Genomic DNA, 20,586 nt, shown 5'->3' with positions numbered 1-20,586 from the left:
TTCAGCGACTTAATTATGAATAATAATAATATTTACATCCCATTGCAATGGTCTTTTGGCATAAAGGAGAGCGTGTGCAAAGCAACTGAGTTAAAACAATGGAAACAGTTATTATGAAAGAAGTTGTTTATATTATGACCCCTTTTATATGTTTCTTTGGGAATTGTCTCTCCTCTGGGCAGAAGGAACTTTTTACATCGCTATGTCGGGATATGCTTAATGCACCCCGGACATTCAGTAGTCTTTGAAATGAAATAAAACCTCTAGAAACTCAACCAGGAAAAGTGCCGATATGTAGTCGCTGCTGAAATTTTTAAAGTCCTCTGTAAATTAAGTAGAATGATTATCGATTCATAACCCCCTCCATTTTGATTTGGTAAAGATTCTCTTCAATGCTGTAGCAAAATCAACCTAATTTTCCACCACGTGATTGATACCTTGTGTTTGTGGGGGACACCGCCTCTCAAACTGAAGAATAGGTTACTCTACGATTTCTGTGAAGTAGCTTCATTGCCTTTGTAAAACCTCGAAAGAGTCTCCATATGAATAGACCGGAGCATCATCTCAGTCAAGTTTACGTAGGTGAAGATCCTCTTCGAAACGCCAGCATGAATTTAGCACTTTTGTATATATCAGATTGCTGATACAAAAGTGATGCAATCTGCGCTCGGTATTTCCTTCTGTCTTTCGGAGACTGAGAGCCAAATTCATCCAGACGGTAAAGATTTAGCAGCTTTTGCATATATCAAATTGCGGACATAATGTGGTGGATTCTATTCCTCCACCCCCGTCCCGTCTTTCTCTCTCTCTCTCTCTATCTCTCTATCTCTCTGTTTTCTTGAGCCCATCAAAACTAGCCAGTGCTATTACATTCCACATTGCACATGTCATTTAAGAAATTGCCTCTATATGGCATTCTTTGGAGTCATAACTACCGAAGGACGCATAAAGACCATGCATGATGAATGCACCAGCTATTTCCCGAAAAGGAATCCTCCCCCCCCCCTCCCCCCCCCCCCCACTCCATCCAACCCAACCCCAAGTCCCCCCCCCCACCCCCCCCCCCCCCCCCCCCACCCCCCCCCCCCCCCCCCCCCCACCCCCCCCCCCCCCCCAACAACTCACGCACTTGTCCTGAGAGAGAAAACAAGTGAGTTCCTTACCTAAGAGGCCACTTCAGGTGTCGGGGTTTTTGATCTCGACCACCACCGACGAAGTTGGTGCTCAAGAGGCTGCGATCCAAAGGATGACAGACAGACATCCTTCGGGATGCCTTTCATCGCTTGAGATGCATTGCATCCTTGGACTTCAGGTTGGAAAATCCTTCATCTCCTTCCTCCTCTCTCGTCCCCTTCCCTTCTTTGAAACGCAGTGTCCCTCCTCTGACAAGAATTGAATTGAATTGTGCCTCGTGAGAGGCTAGTTTATTGGGCACCCCCTCCCACCCTGTGAGAGGCGTAGCATCGGTTAAAGAACAGGGAATGGGGGAAGGCATTGGTTGTTAGCTAGAAGAAGGGGGGCGGGGCTGGAAGGGGGGGGGGGGGTGGGGGCCGAATTACAACTCGAAATAAGCTTGAACCCTTCGAAGCAAATCCTACCAGCTTCGTGAACTTGCTCCTTGGCAGCATGGAATCGTTCCTTTAGCCCACCTGAGTTCAAGGATAAATTTTTGAGGATGGAAAGAAATATATGTTAGAAATAAGAAGAAAACAGTTTAATGCTATTGTTTTCATTTGACTTCAATCGCGTGATTAAAAGTTTCCTATTTCAAACGGGCTACCCTCATCCTTATTATCTTCATTTTTGGGGCTTATCTCTCGATGTTTCACGGTGTGTATCACTTTAAGACTGAATTTTATCTTTGTTTATTATTTCATCTACATTTTGCAATACTTCTTCAAGTTCTCGACTCGGTTCCCTGTTTTATATGCATTAATAATAATAATAATAATAATAATAATAATAATAATAATAATAATAATAATAATAATAATAGAAAAGAAAAATATCGAGGAAGCAGAATGTTCAAGCATTAGTAGAATTAGGGACTTAATTGTTTGGTTATGTACAGGTCAATTTTTGCAGTGCCACACGACCGACAGGAACCGGGACTTGAAAACATGTACAAGAGCATCCTTTTAGCATTATCACCAGAAAATGTAAACAAATACTGTTTGGCGATAAGCTCTTCCATCAACTCTGATGAAGATCATATGGTCGCAAGATTAAAACTTAGTGTAACGACGATTCTTCGTGAATTAGAAGACACGACTTAAGTGGGGAGAGGAAGACTTGTGAAGACGAATAGCTCTTCCTTTCCTTTTCGTTTTAGGTGCTTTATAGTTTTTTTGTTTTTTTTTATTCTATTTCTATGCTGCCGTCTGCGATGACCTTTTTAACTTTAATACTCCATTTTTTCCAGCTTTACCTGTGCGTCTTATGTACATATGAAATGTAATACTTCGGTTGCTACCTTACTTGATTTATCAGATTTTATTATTATTGGATCTAAACTTATAAAGCCTTTTCTTAGTTTCAGTGTCTGGTTCTTAGCATCTTAAAGACTCGAAGAGCTTTCCATCACCTCACTTTGCTGTGCTTGGTTTCCTTGCAGTACATTAAAATAATTATTTTGCTTGTGTCACCTTTTATTGCGTGTAATATCTGTTTCAGTCCCCTTTTTATATCATATCCTTCTTTTTCAGCATTGCTTTTAAAAAAGAATATTATCACAAAATAATTAAAATGTGTATTCATAGACTGCATTTCCTATTCCGCATACTAGCGTCCTTAAGCCTTTTTATATGTATATTGGGGAGAATGAAGAGAACGGATTTTATTTTCTCATTTTGTATAATCTCCCATAGATTAAGTCAGGTACGTTTATTTTTCGCATCTCCGTAGAGGAGCACAACGCTCTCGTCAGTTTCATACCCAGGAAGGTACAACATTTTTATATAAAAAACGTGAAGTTAGTCTCAAATATGAACTACGACAGGCGAGTATTAGACTAGGATCTTCAAGAAGAAGAACCAAAACAATCAAGCAGTTTTGCCAATTGCTTGTGTCATAAACTATTTACTTTATACTAGTGACATAAATTTTGATATAAGTTATAAGGATATAAACGTCAATATGAAAGGGGATTGAGTAATATTCAGTGTTAAATTTTACGTATGATACGTTATAACCCTTATTTTTCCACAATCATGCAAGGAATTCAGATGTAACATTGGTATCATTGGTAGCTTCGACAGTCCCTTTTAGTACACTCTTCACGTAAATCGCAAAATGTCACGACAGAGTATGAGAGCAAATGACCCAAAGAAAGTGGTAAGTATGTCTTATAAATTAGAAAAAAGAATGAGTATTAAGGCAGCACCATTAGAACGAAATATTAAAGTATGTTTAGAGGGGAAGAAATGGGTGTTTGCCGAAGGTTAAAAGATCAGCCATCGAAAGTGGGCGGTGAACCACAGGTGTTGTAATCTATAGTAGATTTCCATTGCAGAAATCGTACCATCATTCATTCAATTTGCCTGAAATAAATAATTGTCTTTATTTTTACAAATTTTTTGGCACTAGATTCTTGTGCAACATTACTAGGTAGCCTATAGGTTTAGTTAAGCAGGAACCAAACTGCCTACTGTAGAATAGACATAGCCTAGTAGGTAGGCCTGCATGTGGCAAAGGTCAAGTTATGACCCGCTGACCTAATCAAGGCCAAACGTAGACCAAGACTATTTAGTTGTTCAGGATAGTAGAATTTTATAACGTATAATACAGCTTAGGCCTAATTAAGTCCATTAGAAAATTAGTTTTTCCATTTTGTTCTTGTAAATTTAGGGTAAAACACCACGTGGACTGGTCAACTTACCGACTACCACGGCTAGGCCACCCTCCGAAAAAGTACTTTTAACGCGTCCTGACACCGGAGATGGTCATCAGTCACGAGTTGTTTTTGGTGAGAGAAGGAGCTAAAGACCTCTACTCTCCTTTCTAAGTAAGTATTTTCTCCAAAGGTAGAAATTAAGGCCATATTTTAAGATTTAAACAGAGGGTAATGAAAAGGGTGGACAACTCGGAATGTTTGGAAGATTGACGCCATGTCGATGTTTGCGGAGTTGCTTGTGTCAATAAACTTCCCATTTCCTGTGCTAAATCCGCACACCACTTGTACCCATAGACGCTGGGGCACTTTCATCACAACGATCGTACACCCGACCTCTAACCATACTTATCGAAGGGGACTATGGCATTCTTTGCGGCGTTTTGTGCTCTTCAATTGTTTATCAGTGTTGTCAATTGGTATGTGTTTACCCTCCAAACTGGGTATGAGACTTACACAAAACCGGGGAAATAAGTGAAATTAGGGTATCTATTTGTAGTATATATATAGTACAGCAATTTTATCATTACTGCATTACTATGACAACTCGAATTTATGGAAACAGTTTGTAAATGCATCGGCTAGATTGGCAATGATGAGTAATTTTTCCTTGCATTGTCTGCTCGTAAGTATATATCCGAAATATTTGTAATTTTTCGGGGTTAATTTGGTGGCAAAAAAGGGATAATAGACATGAATTGAATAAACATTGTGAAGTAAAGTTAAACTAAATAATGAATAAAGTAAACAATTAGGGGAATAAAGCTTTGCACCCATAATCAGTGTTGTCGTCTGCTGCACGTAACTGTGTTTGCGGAGTGAGTACTACTTAGGAACCAGGAACAGCAACGTGGTTCAAGTGCAATGTGGAGTGAATTAAGACCAAAATATGTATAATTACAATCAAATAAGCACTGTGGAGTTTCAGTTGTGATGGCAGTAAGGATAAAACCACCGATTACAAGGTAAAAATGAATTCAGTTCAAACCATGACCCTGGGAATAGAAAGTTTCATACTTTCACTAATATAGGCAACAAAATGTTGTTTTATTTTGCTAATTACAACTGCAGTCTTGAGTAAGATCAATAAACGTTACATATATACGTTAACATTGTTCAAATAAGTGCTGGGAAGGCTGGGAAAGATGGTAGATTGTCTGTGGTTAGACCGGCCAGCCTCACGATTGCCGCCTATTGGATTTCAAAACTGCCTTGAAAACATAATTTATGAAGAGCGTCACATGCTTATTTAGTGCGTATGGGGCTGTCATATATCACATTATGTTGACGAAACTTCGATCTTTTGAATGGTATGCTTAGAGTTGTAATTGTATTCTTGTTTCACCAATTAAATATCAAGTGAGTAAGGCCTGGCTAGCGTGATGACGAAAGATCGTCCGTGATTGTTTATCCATGGGTAGTTTACAGTTTAGTTGGCCAGGCCGTGCAACACCTTTTGCCCAGCCCATAATCTCTCCACCAAGGTAGGTAAGACCTACCAGACCCACGAGGCGCGACCATTCAAAACGGTCAACATGGCGTCACCGTCTGCTCCTCATCCTGTCCGTCACACGTTGGTTTTGCTGCTGCTAATCCGGGTACGTTTTTGGACTTGATCAAGTTCGTGTTGTTGTTGACGTGTTACGTTTATTCCTTTTCAAAAGTGGCCTTTTAGGCTATTTTAGTGGTCAGTATGAACACTGCAAAGAGGGAACAGTGAGCCTTGTGAAAGAGGAAGACAGTTTTGTGCCCTAAGTCAGGTTAGGTTGGTTCGTTTGGTTAGGTCACAATCATTATTACTATGCTTGGGGGTCCAGGGGGGCAAAGCCCCCTGGCCAGGTTAGGGCACGCACCTAAAGTCAGATTAGGTTGATTTGTTTGGTTAGGTCACAATCATTGTTACTATACTTGGGGGGTCCGGGGGGCAAAGCCCCCTGGCCAGGTTAGGGCACGCGCCCTAAGTCAGGTTAGGTTGGTTCGTTTGGTTTAGGCTTTTCTATAATCTATTACAGCACGTTTTCAAAAATCGCGCCAAAACACATGTGCGCCATCTTGTTTGTATTTGTCCACCAATTATCTAGCTGGTGATACTCTTGGCCAACTAAACTGTAGGCGCTCCAGTTTAATGAATCTGACATTCATTTGGGTAAATTATCATTTGAAATTCATCTTAATCTGAATCTGGAGTTGAAAATATAAGGTACTGGTAAAACTGAAGAGTAGGTACTACTACGATACCCCTCTGGTTGATAACTACCTGCAAAATGGGCATTATGTTATCAGCCCCTTGGAAATGAACATTAAAACATAAACAGGTTATGGTAAATATAAATATAAACAAAGGCATAAAAATGATAGGCAGTAAAAAGTTTGATTGTCGATTAGCAGGAACCAGGCTGCGGTAGTAGTCTTCAGTTTTACCATAGCCTATGATATTTATCCGTTGTTTCATGAATGCATTGAATGTTTTTGATATTCATTTTAGATTTGATTATGATTTTAAACCATATTCTTATTCTGGGTAGAAGATATGATTTCCTTATGTTTCATTGTGGCCTTTGAATGCTTCTGAGGTTCATTTATGTAGTTTTAGAGATACTGGACTTCCACCCCCCTTATATCTTGCAATTATGGAGGACCACTTTGTGGAAGCAGAGATTTTGACTTCAGGATAAATACAGAATGAGTAAAGTATAAAGATTTATTTAGTCTAACCTAACCCAGGGCATTAGATCCAAACCTAGCCACCTAACCTAACCTATTGTAATGTAAATTAAACAATAGAGTTACAACCTAAACTTCATTTAGGGCTATTGATCCTTAGTTTATCAGTGGCTGTGGACCCCGCACCCAACCAACCTAACGAAATGTTGGGCAATGTAAATTAAAATTAAAAATATTGTGACAGGATGCCAGGTCATTACTCTGAATGGAACCTCCAACTAACATTACTCAAGTCACCAGTTCCTAACTTAGGTAGTGCATGGTGTCACTTTAAAAACATTCGATGACCTTACCTTAATCAGAATCAGATCTTGCAGAAATGTCCTAGGGAATTTATAACACATCCTGTATTTCACATTTATTCTTCCCCCCCATAATAAATCTTTTTCTCCTTTGGTCCCCATGATTGTAGGATGTAGGTGGTTCCAGTATCTTTACTAATTTGCTACCAAAATGAAAGTAAGAAACATTCAGTCAGATTCAAGATGTTATTTTATATCAAAATCAGTGCCAATTATTTATAACCAAAATACAGAAAGGGTCTTTTTAAATTTTTTTTTTTCATGGTTGCCTTCTGTTGCCATTTTACATAATTGCACTTTATCCTGTTTGTACCAACCTTTATCATTCCTATATCCTGTCTGTATCAACCTGTATCATCCATTTCTTTTAGTCTTCTCACATAGCTGTCCAATTTCACCACTTTTATTTTGCTCCTCATATTGTAATAAATAGAGTTATATCTGAGTAGTTTTACTAAATTAACTTTTATGAATATTCTAGAATTATTATTATAAAATTAGTTTAACCAGACCACTGAGCTGACTTTCAGCTCTCATAGGGCTGGCCCGAATTAATTACAACTTTTAATGCATAATTCCGTTTGTTCCCATGCTTATCACATCAGAATTGAGGATGAGTAATAATAGCATCCTGATAATTCTGGAAGTTTTGGTCCATTTCATAGCTCCTACAGTCCTTTTTAGTTAAATGTGTAAAACTAGTGCAATATATAAATCTCCGCTTAAAGCTAAGAAACCAGTGACGTGTCACATGAAATACTGTAGTATAGTTATTCATCACTTTTGATTGTGATTTGATAAATTGGACATTTATTTTCAATGCACATGCTTATTTAAACTATTACAACTTTGTATTCCTACCATATATTGGTAACCCCTAGGGAAAACTGTATCATTATATAGATGTAATTATACAGGAGACTGCCTTCCTTGCAGAGTGGAGAATTGTTCACCCTCACATATGGGTCCTTAGTTGCCCAATTATTGCAAGATTACGAAAATGTAGATGATGTAAACAGACAGCTTGAACGCATGGGTTACAACATTGGAATGCGTCTTATTGAAGATTTCCTCGCACGAGCTAACCCAGGTCGATGCTATGACCTAAGAGATACAGCTGATAAGATTCAGGTGAGTGTTGTATTTATTCTATGTCACTGTTTGTTCATGAAACTACCTGTCAGATATTATATATAGCTGTATTTTTTTTTCCGAATCCGACAGAAATTTAACACTTACGACACACGCAGTGGGAGTCAGGTGGTTAGTACCATTCCCGCCGCTGGGAGGGGGCGGGTATCAGGAATCATTCCCATTTTCTATTCATAATTTTTCTGTCGCCGGTGCTGGAAACACCTGTTTGCAGCACCTCCGTCCAGATTTTGGAAACTTACTAGCTACTTGAGTATCCCTTTGGTTTTTCTTTGGTATCTGAATTGGATCGGTGGCTTGGCACACGTTGACTTTGGTTTGAATTTGATTTTGGTATTGAATTTTGAATTTTCTTTGATCAAGATGTCAGGGTCTAGTTCTACTAGCGCTAGATTTTTTGTTCGATGGCCTGAATGTAGAGGTAGGCTACTGAAAGCTTCAGTAGACCCACATTCTGTTTGTAAAGTGTGCAGGGGGAATGAATGTACGTTTGAAAGTCGTTGTAAGGAGTGTGAAAGACTAACAGAGTCGGAATGGAAGGCGTATGAAAACCTATCTTAAGAAAACTTGAACGAGATAGGTTAAGGAGGTCTTCCTCCAGGAGTGTTTCAGGTAGGCAAGATTTAAATTATTCTCCTGCTAACCCTCCTTCTGTAGATTATGCTCCTACCCCTGTAGTGTTGCCTCCGGCCCCTGAGACAGTGTCGGTAGAAGGTAATACGTTATCGCTAATTCTTGAATCGATTCGTAACTTAGAATCAAAAGTGTTAGCTTCTGGAGAGCAAAAGTGAAGAAAAGTGCAGTGAAAGTGCCCCTTGTGTAGTGGAGGGTGCGTCAGATCGGCCCTCATTTCGCCTCTAGACCTAGACCTCTGCTTGACTCCCAGATTACGGGGAGAGAGCATGTCGAAAGTCGAAGGAGGGTTACGAGGAAACCCCCACCGATCTGGCGTGCCTTCGGCAGCTTCTGACGAAACATACCCAGACTGCCAAGGAGCGTGCGCGTGCACGTCTTCTCAAGGAGTGCTTTTCTTCTTCTGAAGCTTCCTCCCCGCGCAAGGGGTGGAGCTCTCATACCGCATCACGTCCGCTGAAAAGGACGGCTCGCGTTCGGGACGCTTCAACGTCCAAGTTGTTCTCCGGAACTTTGCTCGTCGCCTGATAGTGCGTTTGCTGCTTTTCCTCCGCAGAAGAAGCGTAAGGATTCGTCGGAGGCGGAGTCTTCCCTAGATGTTTCTTTCGAGCGCCGCAGTCGCTCTAATGGTGCGTGAAGCGGCGGTTCCTGGGAGTAGCAAGAAGGCGTCCCCTCGCCGCTCTCCTGCTCACAGGTCAGCCCCCTCCCCAGAAAAGGAGGCTTCACCTACAAGCAAGATTCTTCAGTCTCTCAGCAGCAACTTCGAGATGTTTTTCCTTCGAGAAAGACTGCTCCACGTCGCCGTAAGGATGACAACCTTCCTGTGAAGAGGGTCGAGGCGTTCTCCCTCTCCCTCTCCTCGCTCGTCTCTCTCTCCGTTTGAGTCTCCCTCTAGAGTTAGTCCTGCTCCCCAGCAAACTTTCTAGAGGAGGCGAGAAATTCGTTTCTCGCTCTCGTGAAGCGGTTGTTTCCGCTGATACGAAAACTTGTGGATAAGAAGCGAGTTTCTCTTTAGATGCAGAACGCGCTTCTGCGAAAGTCAAACGCGCTTTAGTGGACGCCGAAACGTGACTCGGTGCAAGTTTCGCGAGCGCCAGTGGACGCTCAGCGAGTGTTAGTGGACGCTCGGCTGCGCACCAGTGGACGCTCGGCGCGCACCAGTGGACGCTCGGCGCGCACCAGTGACGCTCGGCGCGCATCAGTGGACGCTCGGCGAGCATCAGTGGACGCTCGGCGAGGCATCGGACGCTCGGCGCGCACCTGTGGACACTCAGCGCGCACAAGTGGACGCCAGGTGTACACCTGTGGAGTTTGAGCGCGCTTCTGTCGGCGCCAGTAGATTGGCTTCGGACGCAAAACGCGCGCATACGGACGTCAGTTTTCCACTTCCGCAAGCACAAGCGGAGGCTGGGAACTCTTCCTGTTCGCCGTTCTTTCTCTTTTGAGAAAGCTCGGGACTCTTCTTTACTTCCTCCGACTTCTCCAGTGTCTGAAGAGAAGTTAGTGACGCTTTCGTCGAAAGGGACGAAGAACAGCAGTTGGCTCCAGTTTCGACGGACTACAAGGTTTTGACTCGTTTACTTCAGTCAGTCTTTGCAGCAACCTTCCAACCTGAAGCTCCACGTACTCCTACCCTCTCAGTTTTCGTCTTCCAAAGCGCTAAGATCTCGGGCTTTGTGAGGATGAAGAAGTCGCTTTCTACGAAGCAAGCTTTTAGAAAGGTCCATGATTGGATGGAAAAGAGGAGGAAACCCCTTCAGGCAAGAACTTCTTTCGCTTTACCACCTTCAAGACTTGGTGGCAAAGCTGGTATGGTATGAGACGGGAGAAAAACGTCGGAGTTAAGCTTCCAGCCTCAGCTCAAGGAGACTTTGGTAGCATTGTTAGACGCCACCAGAAGATCTTTTTGTCTTCCTCGAAGGTCTCGTGGCCACCATAGCGAGTTAGACTTTCACCTTAAAGGCCTCTTCAGGACACTAGAGGTCTTTAATTTTCTTGACTGGTGCCTGGGGGTATTGGATGCCAGGTCCAGGAGTTCTGATTCCATCACTCTGGGGGAGCTGTCCAGTGTATTGTCTTGCATGGACAAGGCCGTCAGGGATGGTTCTGAGGAATTGGCTGCTCATTTCAGCACGGGACTGCTTAAGAAAAGAGCACTTTTTTGCAATTTCACTGCAAAATCGGTCTCACCAGCGCAAAAAGCGGATCTTCTTTTCGCGCCTTTCTCAGAACATCTCTTCCCCCAGTCTATGGTAAAGGACATAGCAGCCAGTCTCCAGGAGAAAGCAACTCAAGACCTTCTGGCTCAGTCTTTCTAGGAAGCCTGCTACTTCTTCGGCTTCTGGTCTCTGCTTTGAAGAAGTCGAAGCCCTTTCGGACCGCTTCTTCCTCGAAGCCAGCCCCTCGAGGAAGAGGCTCTTTCAGAGGCAAGACTCCCGCTCCTTCCAAGAGCAAGAAGTGAGAGGGAAGTCCTTCAGACACCGGTAGGAGCCAGACTTCTACATTTCGCGGAAGCTTGGGAAGAGAGAGGTGCCGACGCTTGGTCTCTGGACATCGTCAAGAAGGGGTACAGAATTCCTTTCCTGTCGTTACCCCCGCGTGTCTTCGACACCAAAGGATTTGTCTCCGTCGTATCAGGGAGAAAAACAGACAGTGCTTCACGATCTATTAGATCAAATGATCGAGAAGCAGGCAGTGGAACAAGTCTTCGACCGGTAGTTCTCCGGGGTTCTACAACCGTCTGTTCCTAGTGCCGAAGCAGTCAGGGGGTGGCGCCCCGTTTTCGGATGTCAGCAGTCTGAATCGCTTCGTTACCAAGCGATAAAGTTCAAGATGGAGACACCTCAATCCGTGCTTGCAGCTTAAGACCGGGGGATTGGATGGTCTCGTTAGACTTCAGGACGCATACTTTCACGTCCCCATCCATCCCCGTTCAAGGAAATACCTGCGTTTGTCCTGAAAGGGAAGATTTCCAATTCAGGGCACTCTGCTTCGGTCTCAGCACGGCGCCGATGGTGTTTCACCGTTCTTATGAAGAACGTTGCGAGGTGGCTCCATCTTGCGGATATAAGGATCTCTCTCTACCTAGACGACTGGCTTATTCGAGCCTCATCGCCAGACAGGTGTCTGAAGGACCTGCACACGACTCTGTCGTTAGCGAAGTCCCTGTGGGGACTTCTGGTGAATCTCGAGAAGTCGCATCTGACTCCTTCTCAATCCTTAGTCTATCTGGGGATTCAGATGGACATCAGTGGCTTTTCGGGCTTTTTCCGTCCCAGGGGCGACAACTTCAATGCCTGGACAAAGTGTCGGCCTTTCTGGGGAAGGAAACATGCTCGGTGAGGGAATGGATGAGTCTGCTGGGACCATTTCCTCACTGGAGAAGTTTGTTTCTCTGGGAAGGTTGCACCTCCGACCACTTCAGTTCTTCCTCTCAAGCAATTGGTCACGCAAAAAAAACAGGATCTAGAAGAGGTCTTGCTTTTGACGGAAGAAGTGAAAAAAGCACCTCAAATGGTGGTTGGATCCAAAGAAGCTTGCGGAAGGTCTTTCGCTCAAGCTTCGGAACCCCGACCTAGTGTTGTTCTCCGACGCGTCCTCCACCGGTTGGGGAGCAACACTGGGAGGGAGAGAAGTGTCAGGCACCTGGAGAGGGGAACAGGTGTCCTGGCACATCAATCTAAAAGAAGTCTCAGCGGTTACCTCGCTCTGAGGTTCTTCGAGGAGGAAGTCTCCAGCAAAGTGGTTCAGATAAACTCGGACAACACCACAGCCTTGGCATACCTCAGGAAACAGGGGGGAACTCACTCTCATTCTCTGTTCGTCATCGCGAGGAATATCCTGATGTGGGCGAAGGCGCAAAACGTCACGATTCTGACAAGGTTTGTGTCAGGCGTGGAAAACGTGCAGAGCGGACCTTCTCAGTCGGCAAGGACAGCTTCTGCCGACGGAATGGGACCCTTCATCAGGAAGTATGCCAGGCGTATGGAAGCTGTGGGGACGTCCTCATGTGGACGTTTTCGCAACAATTCCCGAACGAAGAGACTTCCGCTGTATTGCTCCCCAGTTCTGGACCCGGGAGCAGTGGCAGTAGACGCCCTACTGTGGAATTGGTCGGGACTAGACTTACGTCTTTTCCCCCATTCAAAATACTCGGGGAAGTAATGAGGAAGTTCGCTGCATCAGAAGGAGCGAGAGTGAACCCTCATCGCCCCCTTCTGGCCAGCGGCCGACTGGTTCACGGAGGTGATGTCCTTCCTAATAGACTTTCCGAGGACTCTGCCCCTAAGGAAAGATCTACTCAGACAGCCCCACTTCGAGAGGTACCACAAAAACCTCCCCGCTCTGAGTCTGACTGCGTTCAGACTATCAAGAAGTTGGCCAGAGCGAGGGGTTTTTCAAGACCTGTGGCAACGGCGATTGCCAACGCAAGGAGGCCCTCCTCAGTCGCAGTTTACCAATCAAAGTGGGTGTCTTTAGAAGTTGGTGCAGAAGGAAGGGCATTTCCTCCACCTCAACCTCTGTGAGCCAGATAGCAGATTTCCTTCTTCATCTTAGGAAAGAAGCGAAACTAGCCGTTCCCACGACTTAAAGGCTACAGAAGCGTGCTTTTCTGTTGGTCCTTCCAGACATAGAGGACTCGACTTAGCGAATGATAAAGACATTCATGATCTCATTAGATCATTTGAGACTGTGAAAGTTCTCCAACCTAAGGTACCATCGTGGGAACTTAGACGTGGTACTGAAGTTCCTCATGTCCGAGTCAATTTGAACCGCTCCATTTAGCCTCGCTTAGGAATCTTACTAAGAAGACTATTTTCCTAACCGCTCTGGCGACGGCGAAGAGGGTTAGCGAAATTCAAGTCATAAGCAAGCATATTGGGTTCAAGGATCATAGTGCAGTTTGTTCCTTAAGTCCTACGTTCTTGGCAAAGAACGAGAACCCTTCCAACCCTTGGCCGAGAACGTTCGAGATCAAGGGGTTGTCGGAGCTAGTGGGACCTGAAGCTGAGAGAGTCCTGTGTCCTGTCAGGGCTCTCAAGTTTTATTTGCAGAGAACCAGAGCATGCAGAGGTTCTTCGGAGAACTTGTGGTGCTCTGTGAAAAAACCAGATCTTCCGATGTCGAAGAATGCACTGGCGTTCTTCTTAAGAAGTACGGTTAAGGAAGCCCATGAAAAGTGTGGTGAAAGTGACATGGAGCTTCTGAAAGTGAAAGCCCACGAGTTGAGGGCTATTGCTACTTCGGTGGCTTTTCACAAGAATATGGCAATCAAAGACATTTTGAGCGCCACTTATTGGCGAAGCAATTCGGTGTTCGCTTCACACTACTGCGGGAGGTGAAAGCAACATACGAAAATTGTTACTCGCTAGGACCATACGTCGCTGCAGACACTGTTTGGGGGCAGGAGGTAGCGCTCATCCTATCCTTTAATGGTTTAGGGGAGTTTTTAACTTGTGTTATGGTTGTGGTGTTGACCGCCTGCGGCGGATCTCCCTTCCATTAGCTTAGTCTATGTGGGATACTTTTGGTAGGCTACGCCAGGTGGTTTGGTTTTTACTTCGTTGCCCTCATTTGTATGGTCTATGGTCAGTCACGTTCGTGGTCGCCCCCTGTTGACAGATCACTGGAGTGCACAGCTATTTAGGTCTCTACCTCGCTGCAACTCTAGTAGCACAAGCAGACTTACGCGGCAGTAACCTCGAAGTCAGCTATGCTAACAGGTAAGGAATCAAGATATCAATTATCTGCATATATATGTTTCCAAAATCTTCTATCTGTCTACTCCCACCACCAAAGGTGGGATTCAGCTATATATATATCGGACAGGTAAGTTTCATGAACAAAATGATATTGTAATGATACAATTAAGTTTGTTCATAACGTACCTGGCAGATATATATAATCAAGTACCCACCACCTCCCCTCAGGAGACAGTGGAAATAAAAAATTATGAATAGAAAATGGGAATGATTCCTGATACCCGCCTCCCAGCGGCGGGAATGGGTACTAACCACCTGACTCCCACTGCGTGTGTCGTAAGTGTTAAATTTCTGTCGGATTCGGAAAAATACAGCTATATATATCTGCCAGGTAAGTATGAACAAACTTAATTGTATCATTACAATATCATATTTATTGCAAATTGAGCAAAAAACATTGATTCCTATATTTTTTTTAGATCCCTGCTACCCAGTACTGCCTGTAATCTTCGAAATATAGTACTGTTACAGTAGTCTTGCACATAAGCTATTACTTTGTCTCCAAGGACCAGAACTTTCATCAAGTTTTAAAGTGCCAATTTTTTCTTAGTAACTAGTGAGTAAGGCTTACCCAAGAGGGACAGAGTAATTGAGACAGATCTAAAGTGGGAAGATTGAACTTGGATCAACAAAAATGAGTCATGGTTATGTCTTGTAGCATTTTTTCAAATTGTTTGCTGAATGGCAACCTTCACCAGTGCCCAGGTTATGCAATATTTTCATATAAATATTGAAACTGGTTTGTATATAATAGTGTTCCTGGTCAAACAAAGGTCAGTCTTTAGTCCTGATTTCTTTAGGACAGAGCGAACAAATATTTTTTATTATGTCTCATTCGTCTCTTTTATAAGATGGTGCTTTTTATAAATTTCAAATAACCATGCTGGTTTTAAATCAGTGTCTTATTGTTTTATGCACCATTATTTTCATTCATTGCAATGGTGATATGTTGTTTAACCTAGATTTCCATTGCTGTGTCACAAGGGCTAGTGGCTGTGGGAGTTATGCACACTTCTGTGATGTTACTGAAGTTACTTTCTTTTCCCTTTTTGAGTGTGGTTTACTACAAGATGTTTGTGATGATGAGATGTAATTGGAGTTGCTTTAAGGCTTAGTACTAGTTATCACCACACTACCAAGGTCAGGTTGGCTGATAGAGGACGTATGCTAGGTGCGCTGGATTGCTGTTTCCCATGAAAATTTTATGTTCTTGCAACAGATATTATATGCAGATGTTAGGTGCTTTGGGTTATGTTGAAGTCCATATTTTCTCACACTTGGATGTGTGAGATGAAATAACTAAGATTAGAGAATCTTTTGAAAATAAATGGAAGAAAGGCAAGATGCTGGTACGTATAAAGAAACTGTATTGTATCCAGTTTTTCTTGCACATTAGAGAAGTAAGGAGAAGGGCGGTTATATTGAGGTTGTTTTACCAGACATCTGAGTTACATCTTTACTCGCATGGAGCTGACTGGACTAGTCTTTGAATATTGAGTGGTGGAAAGTGACTTCAGCTTAAACGTTCCAAGTAGAAAATATTTCCAGAAAACCTGGGGAACTTCAAAGGCACTCGCAACAGACCCATGGAATGTCCTTCAGTAAGGGATGGATACAGGATCCTATTTTGTGCATACTAAAGTATCTCCAAATTATTGTCATTACCAGTATTTCTTCAGAGTGAACCACCCAAACTCTTAAGAGGTATGCTGTAGTGAATAAAGTAACTAACATGAAAACTAAATACTTAAGTAATTTTGGGTATTGTGTACAGATATCTTTCTTTTACTCAGTGATTTTTTTCCTTTTCTATTAGCATACATCTATGGGTAAGAGGCATGAGTTGAAGCAAGATATTTCAGACTTTGATGTAGAAGCTTGTAACAAGAGGTTTCTATCATTGTCAAGATGTGTCTTTAGTAAAAAATGCACCATTCACTGTGTCTGCTGTAAGCATCATTAAAGTAGCATGTTTGTATCTGTGAAATAAGAGTTTATTACCTGTACTTTGTTATGCATCTGCCACTGTAAGTACAGTGATCTAAAATAATTAATTTTAATAGTTTTTAATTTTAGCATAAAAGAACACCATTATTTAAAAAAGGATCCGTTTAGGTGAGTGTTGTTTGATTATGTAAGGGAGGATATTTTAAAAAAACAATTAGAATTTTTATTGCAGCTTAGTTATTCAGCAGATAAGTTCATTCATTTTCATTTTAGAACACTGAGACAAATGGAACATGGTCAATTTTTTTTTATTTAATTATTGATGCCAGAGCATTTAGTTACACTCACAGACTGTCAAGAGAAGATGGCAGTAGTGCATAGTCATCAAGAGCAGAAATTTCATATATCCTGGGCCCTTTGTAGTACAAGTCTTTTAATGTGAAGAATCTGTTCGCCATTACTTTACAGTACATCTTAACAAATAGGTAAAATACTTGTTGCCCAGTTTTGCTTTCCATAATCACAGTAGCAGAGAAATTCAGATGTAGATTTGAATGCTTATTCCAATATTAAAATGATCTTTTATAATGATGCTGTATTACATTTTAAATATGAAAATAGTTACCTGCTGAAAATTAATGGTGATATGGAACTCAAACTTTTTTGGGTTTGTCTATACTCTTGATTGATTTTGCAGTAGTTTTTGAAGTACAGTAATTGGTGTATCAGTTTGGTTTTGATAATCTTATGATTTTTTTTCTTCCAGCAAGCATTCAAGTTGTACCTAGGTGTATCACCAAGTATTGGCAGTTGGAGTCCAGGAGGAGATGAATTCTCAGTTGTTTTAGACACAAATCCATTGGCAGAATTTGTTGAGCTCCCTGACAATTACCTTGGTCTTCGTTATTCCAATATTCTTGCAGGTGTTATACGGGGAGCATGTGAAATGGTAAGCATTTAGTTAGTTTTATATTTATTTGAAAAGCTTTATGCAAGACAGGTATTATTTTTTTACTAATTGTAACCTCTCTCTCATGCTGAGTGTTATCGGATAAAATACAATTTATCATTTTACTATATATCAATATCATTTATGTTATAAAGTTATGTCGCCTTACAAGTTTAGGTGTGAACAACTCTATCTTCTGTGTTTAATCTTTTGGCTACCTCTTTTTCAACTTGCAGCAGTCTCCATTTAGTTATGCTTACATTACATGGTATAGCAGTTGTCTGTACTTTTTATCATAGTAAATTTTCGTTTCAGCTTCTCCACCCTCGTATGCTATCAGCTCCCCTTTGTGCTTCTTAAAAACTTAGTTTACCAATTATAATCCTTGACTTTGGTGGAATTCCAGTATTGCTTCTCCCTCTTAGTTTCTCTCAAGCTATGTATTTCCATCATATCCTCAAAATCTATTCTGTTGTTGCATGGCCATTTAGGTCTTTTCCTGTCGGTTAACCCTTTGACAGAGACACTTTTTGCTCACTTGTTTACTTTCTGACTAAGACGTTTCTGCCTGTTGGTTTACCCTTTGACTGAGACACTTCTATCTACTGGTTTACCCTGTATCCAAGATACTTCTGCCTACCAGATTACCTTTTGGCTGACATTTAACCTGTTGCTCTGCCCCTCTTACTGAGATACTTTTGCCACTGTCTCGTGACCTTTCCCAAATTTCGTACATTTCCACACTGAGGTAAGGGCAGTATACTGTGAACAGGTGCATTACCTTTTTAACTAAGATTATTGTAATCTTCATTATTTTTTTTATTCATCCCATTTCTAACGTCATCTTTGTGTCCATTGTTGCTTCCATTCCACTTGAATGATTAGTTTTCCTTGTCACTACTAATTGTGTTAGTGCCTGCTACCTGGTGTTGTACCATTTGTTCATGACTCAACAAGTTTCTAATTTTTCTAGCTGGTATTTCCACTTTCCTGGTTTTTTTGTCAACTTACTTAATAATTTCTACTTTCCTGGAAGATTCTTTGCTCTCAATGGCTACTTAAGAGCTACTAGGAGCATATTTTTTGGAGAAGATTAGTTTTCCTGCTCTTATCCTTTTTATGAGTTCCATATGCCTTTATGACAAGCTGAACCTTCATTTTGTCTGTGCTTGGGGTTGACTATTGACAGATCATTAATTCATTTTCAGTGTGTAACCCACAAGCTGAAGGTAGCACATTCAGTGTTGTTAGAATGTATGGAAAGAGGAGAATTTGTTGAGAATATACCAGACTAAATGGTTGTGTAGGCAAAGGAATAAAACCTGCATGTATAGAAAGAAATCCAACTTCACTGTCTGGTTATTCTTAGAATAGTGGTAATATTTTAGTTGGTGGACGGTGCCTTGGGCAACCAACTACATACCTAACTGTTGAGCATTTTGTAACCAGTAAGAATTTTTTATTTGTCAGCACATATCTTGAATAGTCTGCCATATTCCTCAAGGTAATATCTACCTCCATACATTGACATCACATTGTACAATTCATCCTATTCACATTGTACAATTCATCCTATTTTTATCATTTACCAAAATTTACCTAGTTATATATGCTTGGTTTTGCACAAGAATATGGCAATCAAAGACATTTTGTTTTGAGCGCCACTTATTGGCGAAGCAATTCGGTGTTCGCTTCACACATTCAGTAGACCTGTTGATGTAAAAAAATAAAAATTTAAAAATTACCGCAATATGGGACTGTGCTTCTAATTATCCTTCTGTTAAACTTCACTTAGATTATGTCAACCCAATCTTCTCTAAAACTTTCAGGCCATGTCAATAGTAGGTAGAAAATAAAATTTTTAAAGTATATTACAATTGCTTCCAACTTCCACAGACAGTTATTATTTTAAACTTCGCTTAGGTATCACGTTAAAACGACAATGTTTGAAGCTACCTCTCTTTCAGAACATCGAAAGCAAGAACAGTCATTGGCCATTCTTATCTCTTTTAATGATGATTTGGGAATTATGTGGAACTTTACAAAATCTTTTGCTTCTGCTTTTGATATATGCAAAGCATTTGGCAGAGGGTAGCATAAAGCTGTGTTGAAGTAAGTTGGCATGCATTTCTCCTCAACCATAGGACCAGAATATTGATTTGGGCATGTGATGAGAAACTGTAATATCCAACATGCCCCAAGTTGGATATTTTACTTTACCTGCTTTAGTGAATAAGTGAAAATTTCCCTTTCTGAGTTTTTATTTTGTTTACAATACACTATATATAATTTTTATTTTCCTACACAGTTATACCTGTTTCCCACTGGCCTTCAGAGTTTTGCATTCATCTCACAGGAACCACTTTGTTAATATTTAACATATATGCAGAGTTAGTGTTAATATGTGCAGCTCATTTTTTATAGGCATTTTGTTAGATCTTTCCGTGTTATTCATCAAGGATATTTAAGCAGCTTTTGGCTTTTAACGTTATGTCATTAATAATCTGTATAAAATGTTAGCCCAGTGCTGAAATGTCTCCTGCCAATCCTAGACTTGCTAAAATTATTGTTGTGACAGGTTATGCTAAATATTACGTTGCCATCAACAGGTTCAGTTGGAGGTAATGGTGTGGTTTATTGCTGATCAGCTGAAAGGTGACAACGTGACCGAGATCAGAGTGAAGTTCATTAAGAGAATTGAAGATGCTATACCTGCTGGAGAAGATTAAGGCATATGTCCTTGTTTATAGTATTCCACTGTCTGTTCAGGATTTTTATAGGTTAGATATATTCTTTCCATTTGCAGTAAACACTCTTACTTAGCAGTTAGCACACAGATTTTGAGGTTGTTGTTGGTTCAATTTAGTTGATAATACTATCACTAACTTTGAAATTTGATAATTTAAGTCTTGTTTGTAAGTCAAAGAACCACTATTCATTAGGAATTTTTCTATACATCAACTTTGGTGTACAGTTATTGTAGAGTACATGGTGTGTTGTAAATGATTATTCAGGATTGTGCATCATAATTGATATTACATGTGCGTTTTGATGATATTACCATTAAATTACATAAAACACATTAATAGTTCTTGTTATTTTTATGTAATAAATACTGTTATTTGCTTGGTAGTCTTTTGAATTGCATTATGGCCTCGGTAATTATGACTCATATGTGATTCAAATGTCTAAGTATAAACTTATGTGCATCAGGTTAAGGGTAGCTCT

General features: G+C 41.2%; 1 protein-coding gene across 1 annotated transcript; it reads left to right on the top strand.

Annotated features, from left to right (window-relative positions):
* The first annotated feature begins 3,185 nt into the window (after positions 1–3,185).
* Positions 3,186–20,486, top strand: LOC135206065 (trafficking protein particle complex subunit 3-like). Its single transcript, XM_064237261.1, has 4 exons — positions 3,186–3,333; positions 7,852–8,046; positions 17,176–17,358; positions 19,968–20,486. Exons 1-4 carry the CDS (start codon positions 3,292–3,294, stop codon positions 20,085–20,087), a joined length of 540 nt encoding a protein of 179 aa, XP_064093331.1. The 5' UTR covers positions 3,186–3,291; the 3' UTR covers positions 20,088–20,486.
* Positions 20,487–20,586: the final 100 nt, after the last annotated feature.

This window comes from Macrobrachium nipponense, chromosome 29 (assembly GCF_015104395.2).
Source record: "Macrobrachium nipponense isolate FS-2020 chromosome 29, ASM1510439v2, whole genome shotgun sequence".
NCBI lineage: Eukaryota > Metazoa > Arthropoda > Malacostraca > Decapoda > Palaemonidae > Macrobrachium > Macrobrachium nipponense.
Note: the sequence above shows the minus strand (reverse complement) of the source record. Positions and strands in the feature narration are given on the sequence as shown.

Bases quoted from the DNA above. Each gene is read 5' to 3' on its own strand.
- LOC135206065 (XM_064237261.1), top strand. From the start codon at position 3,292: ATGTCACGACAGAGTATGAGAGCAAATGACCCAAAGAAAGTG. The intron at 8,047-17,175 runs GTGAGTGTTGTA...TTTTTCTTCCAG, and splicing joins ATACAGCTGATAAGATTCAG to CAAGCATTCAAGTTGTACCT. The intron at 17,359-19,967 runs GTAAGCATTTAG...TGCCATCAACAG, and splicing joins TACGGGGAGCATGTGAAATG to GTTCAGTTGGAGGTAATGGT.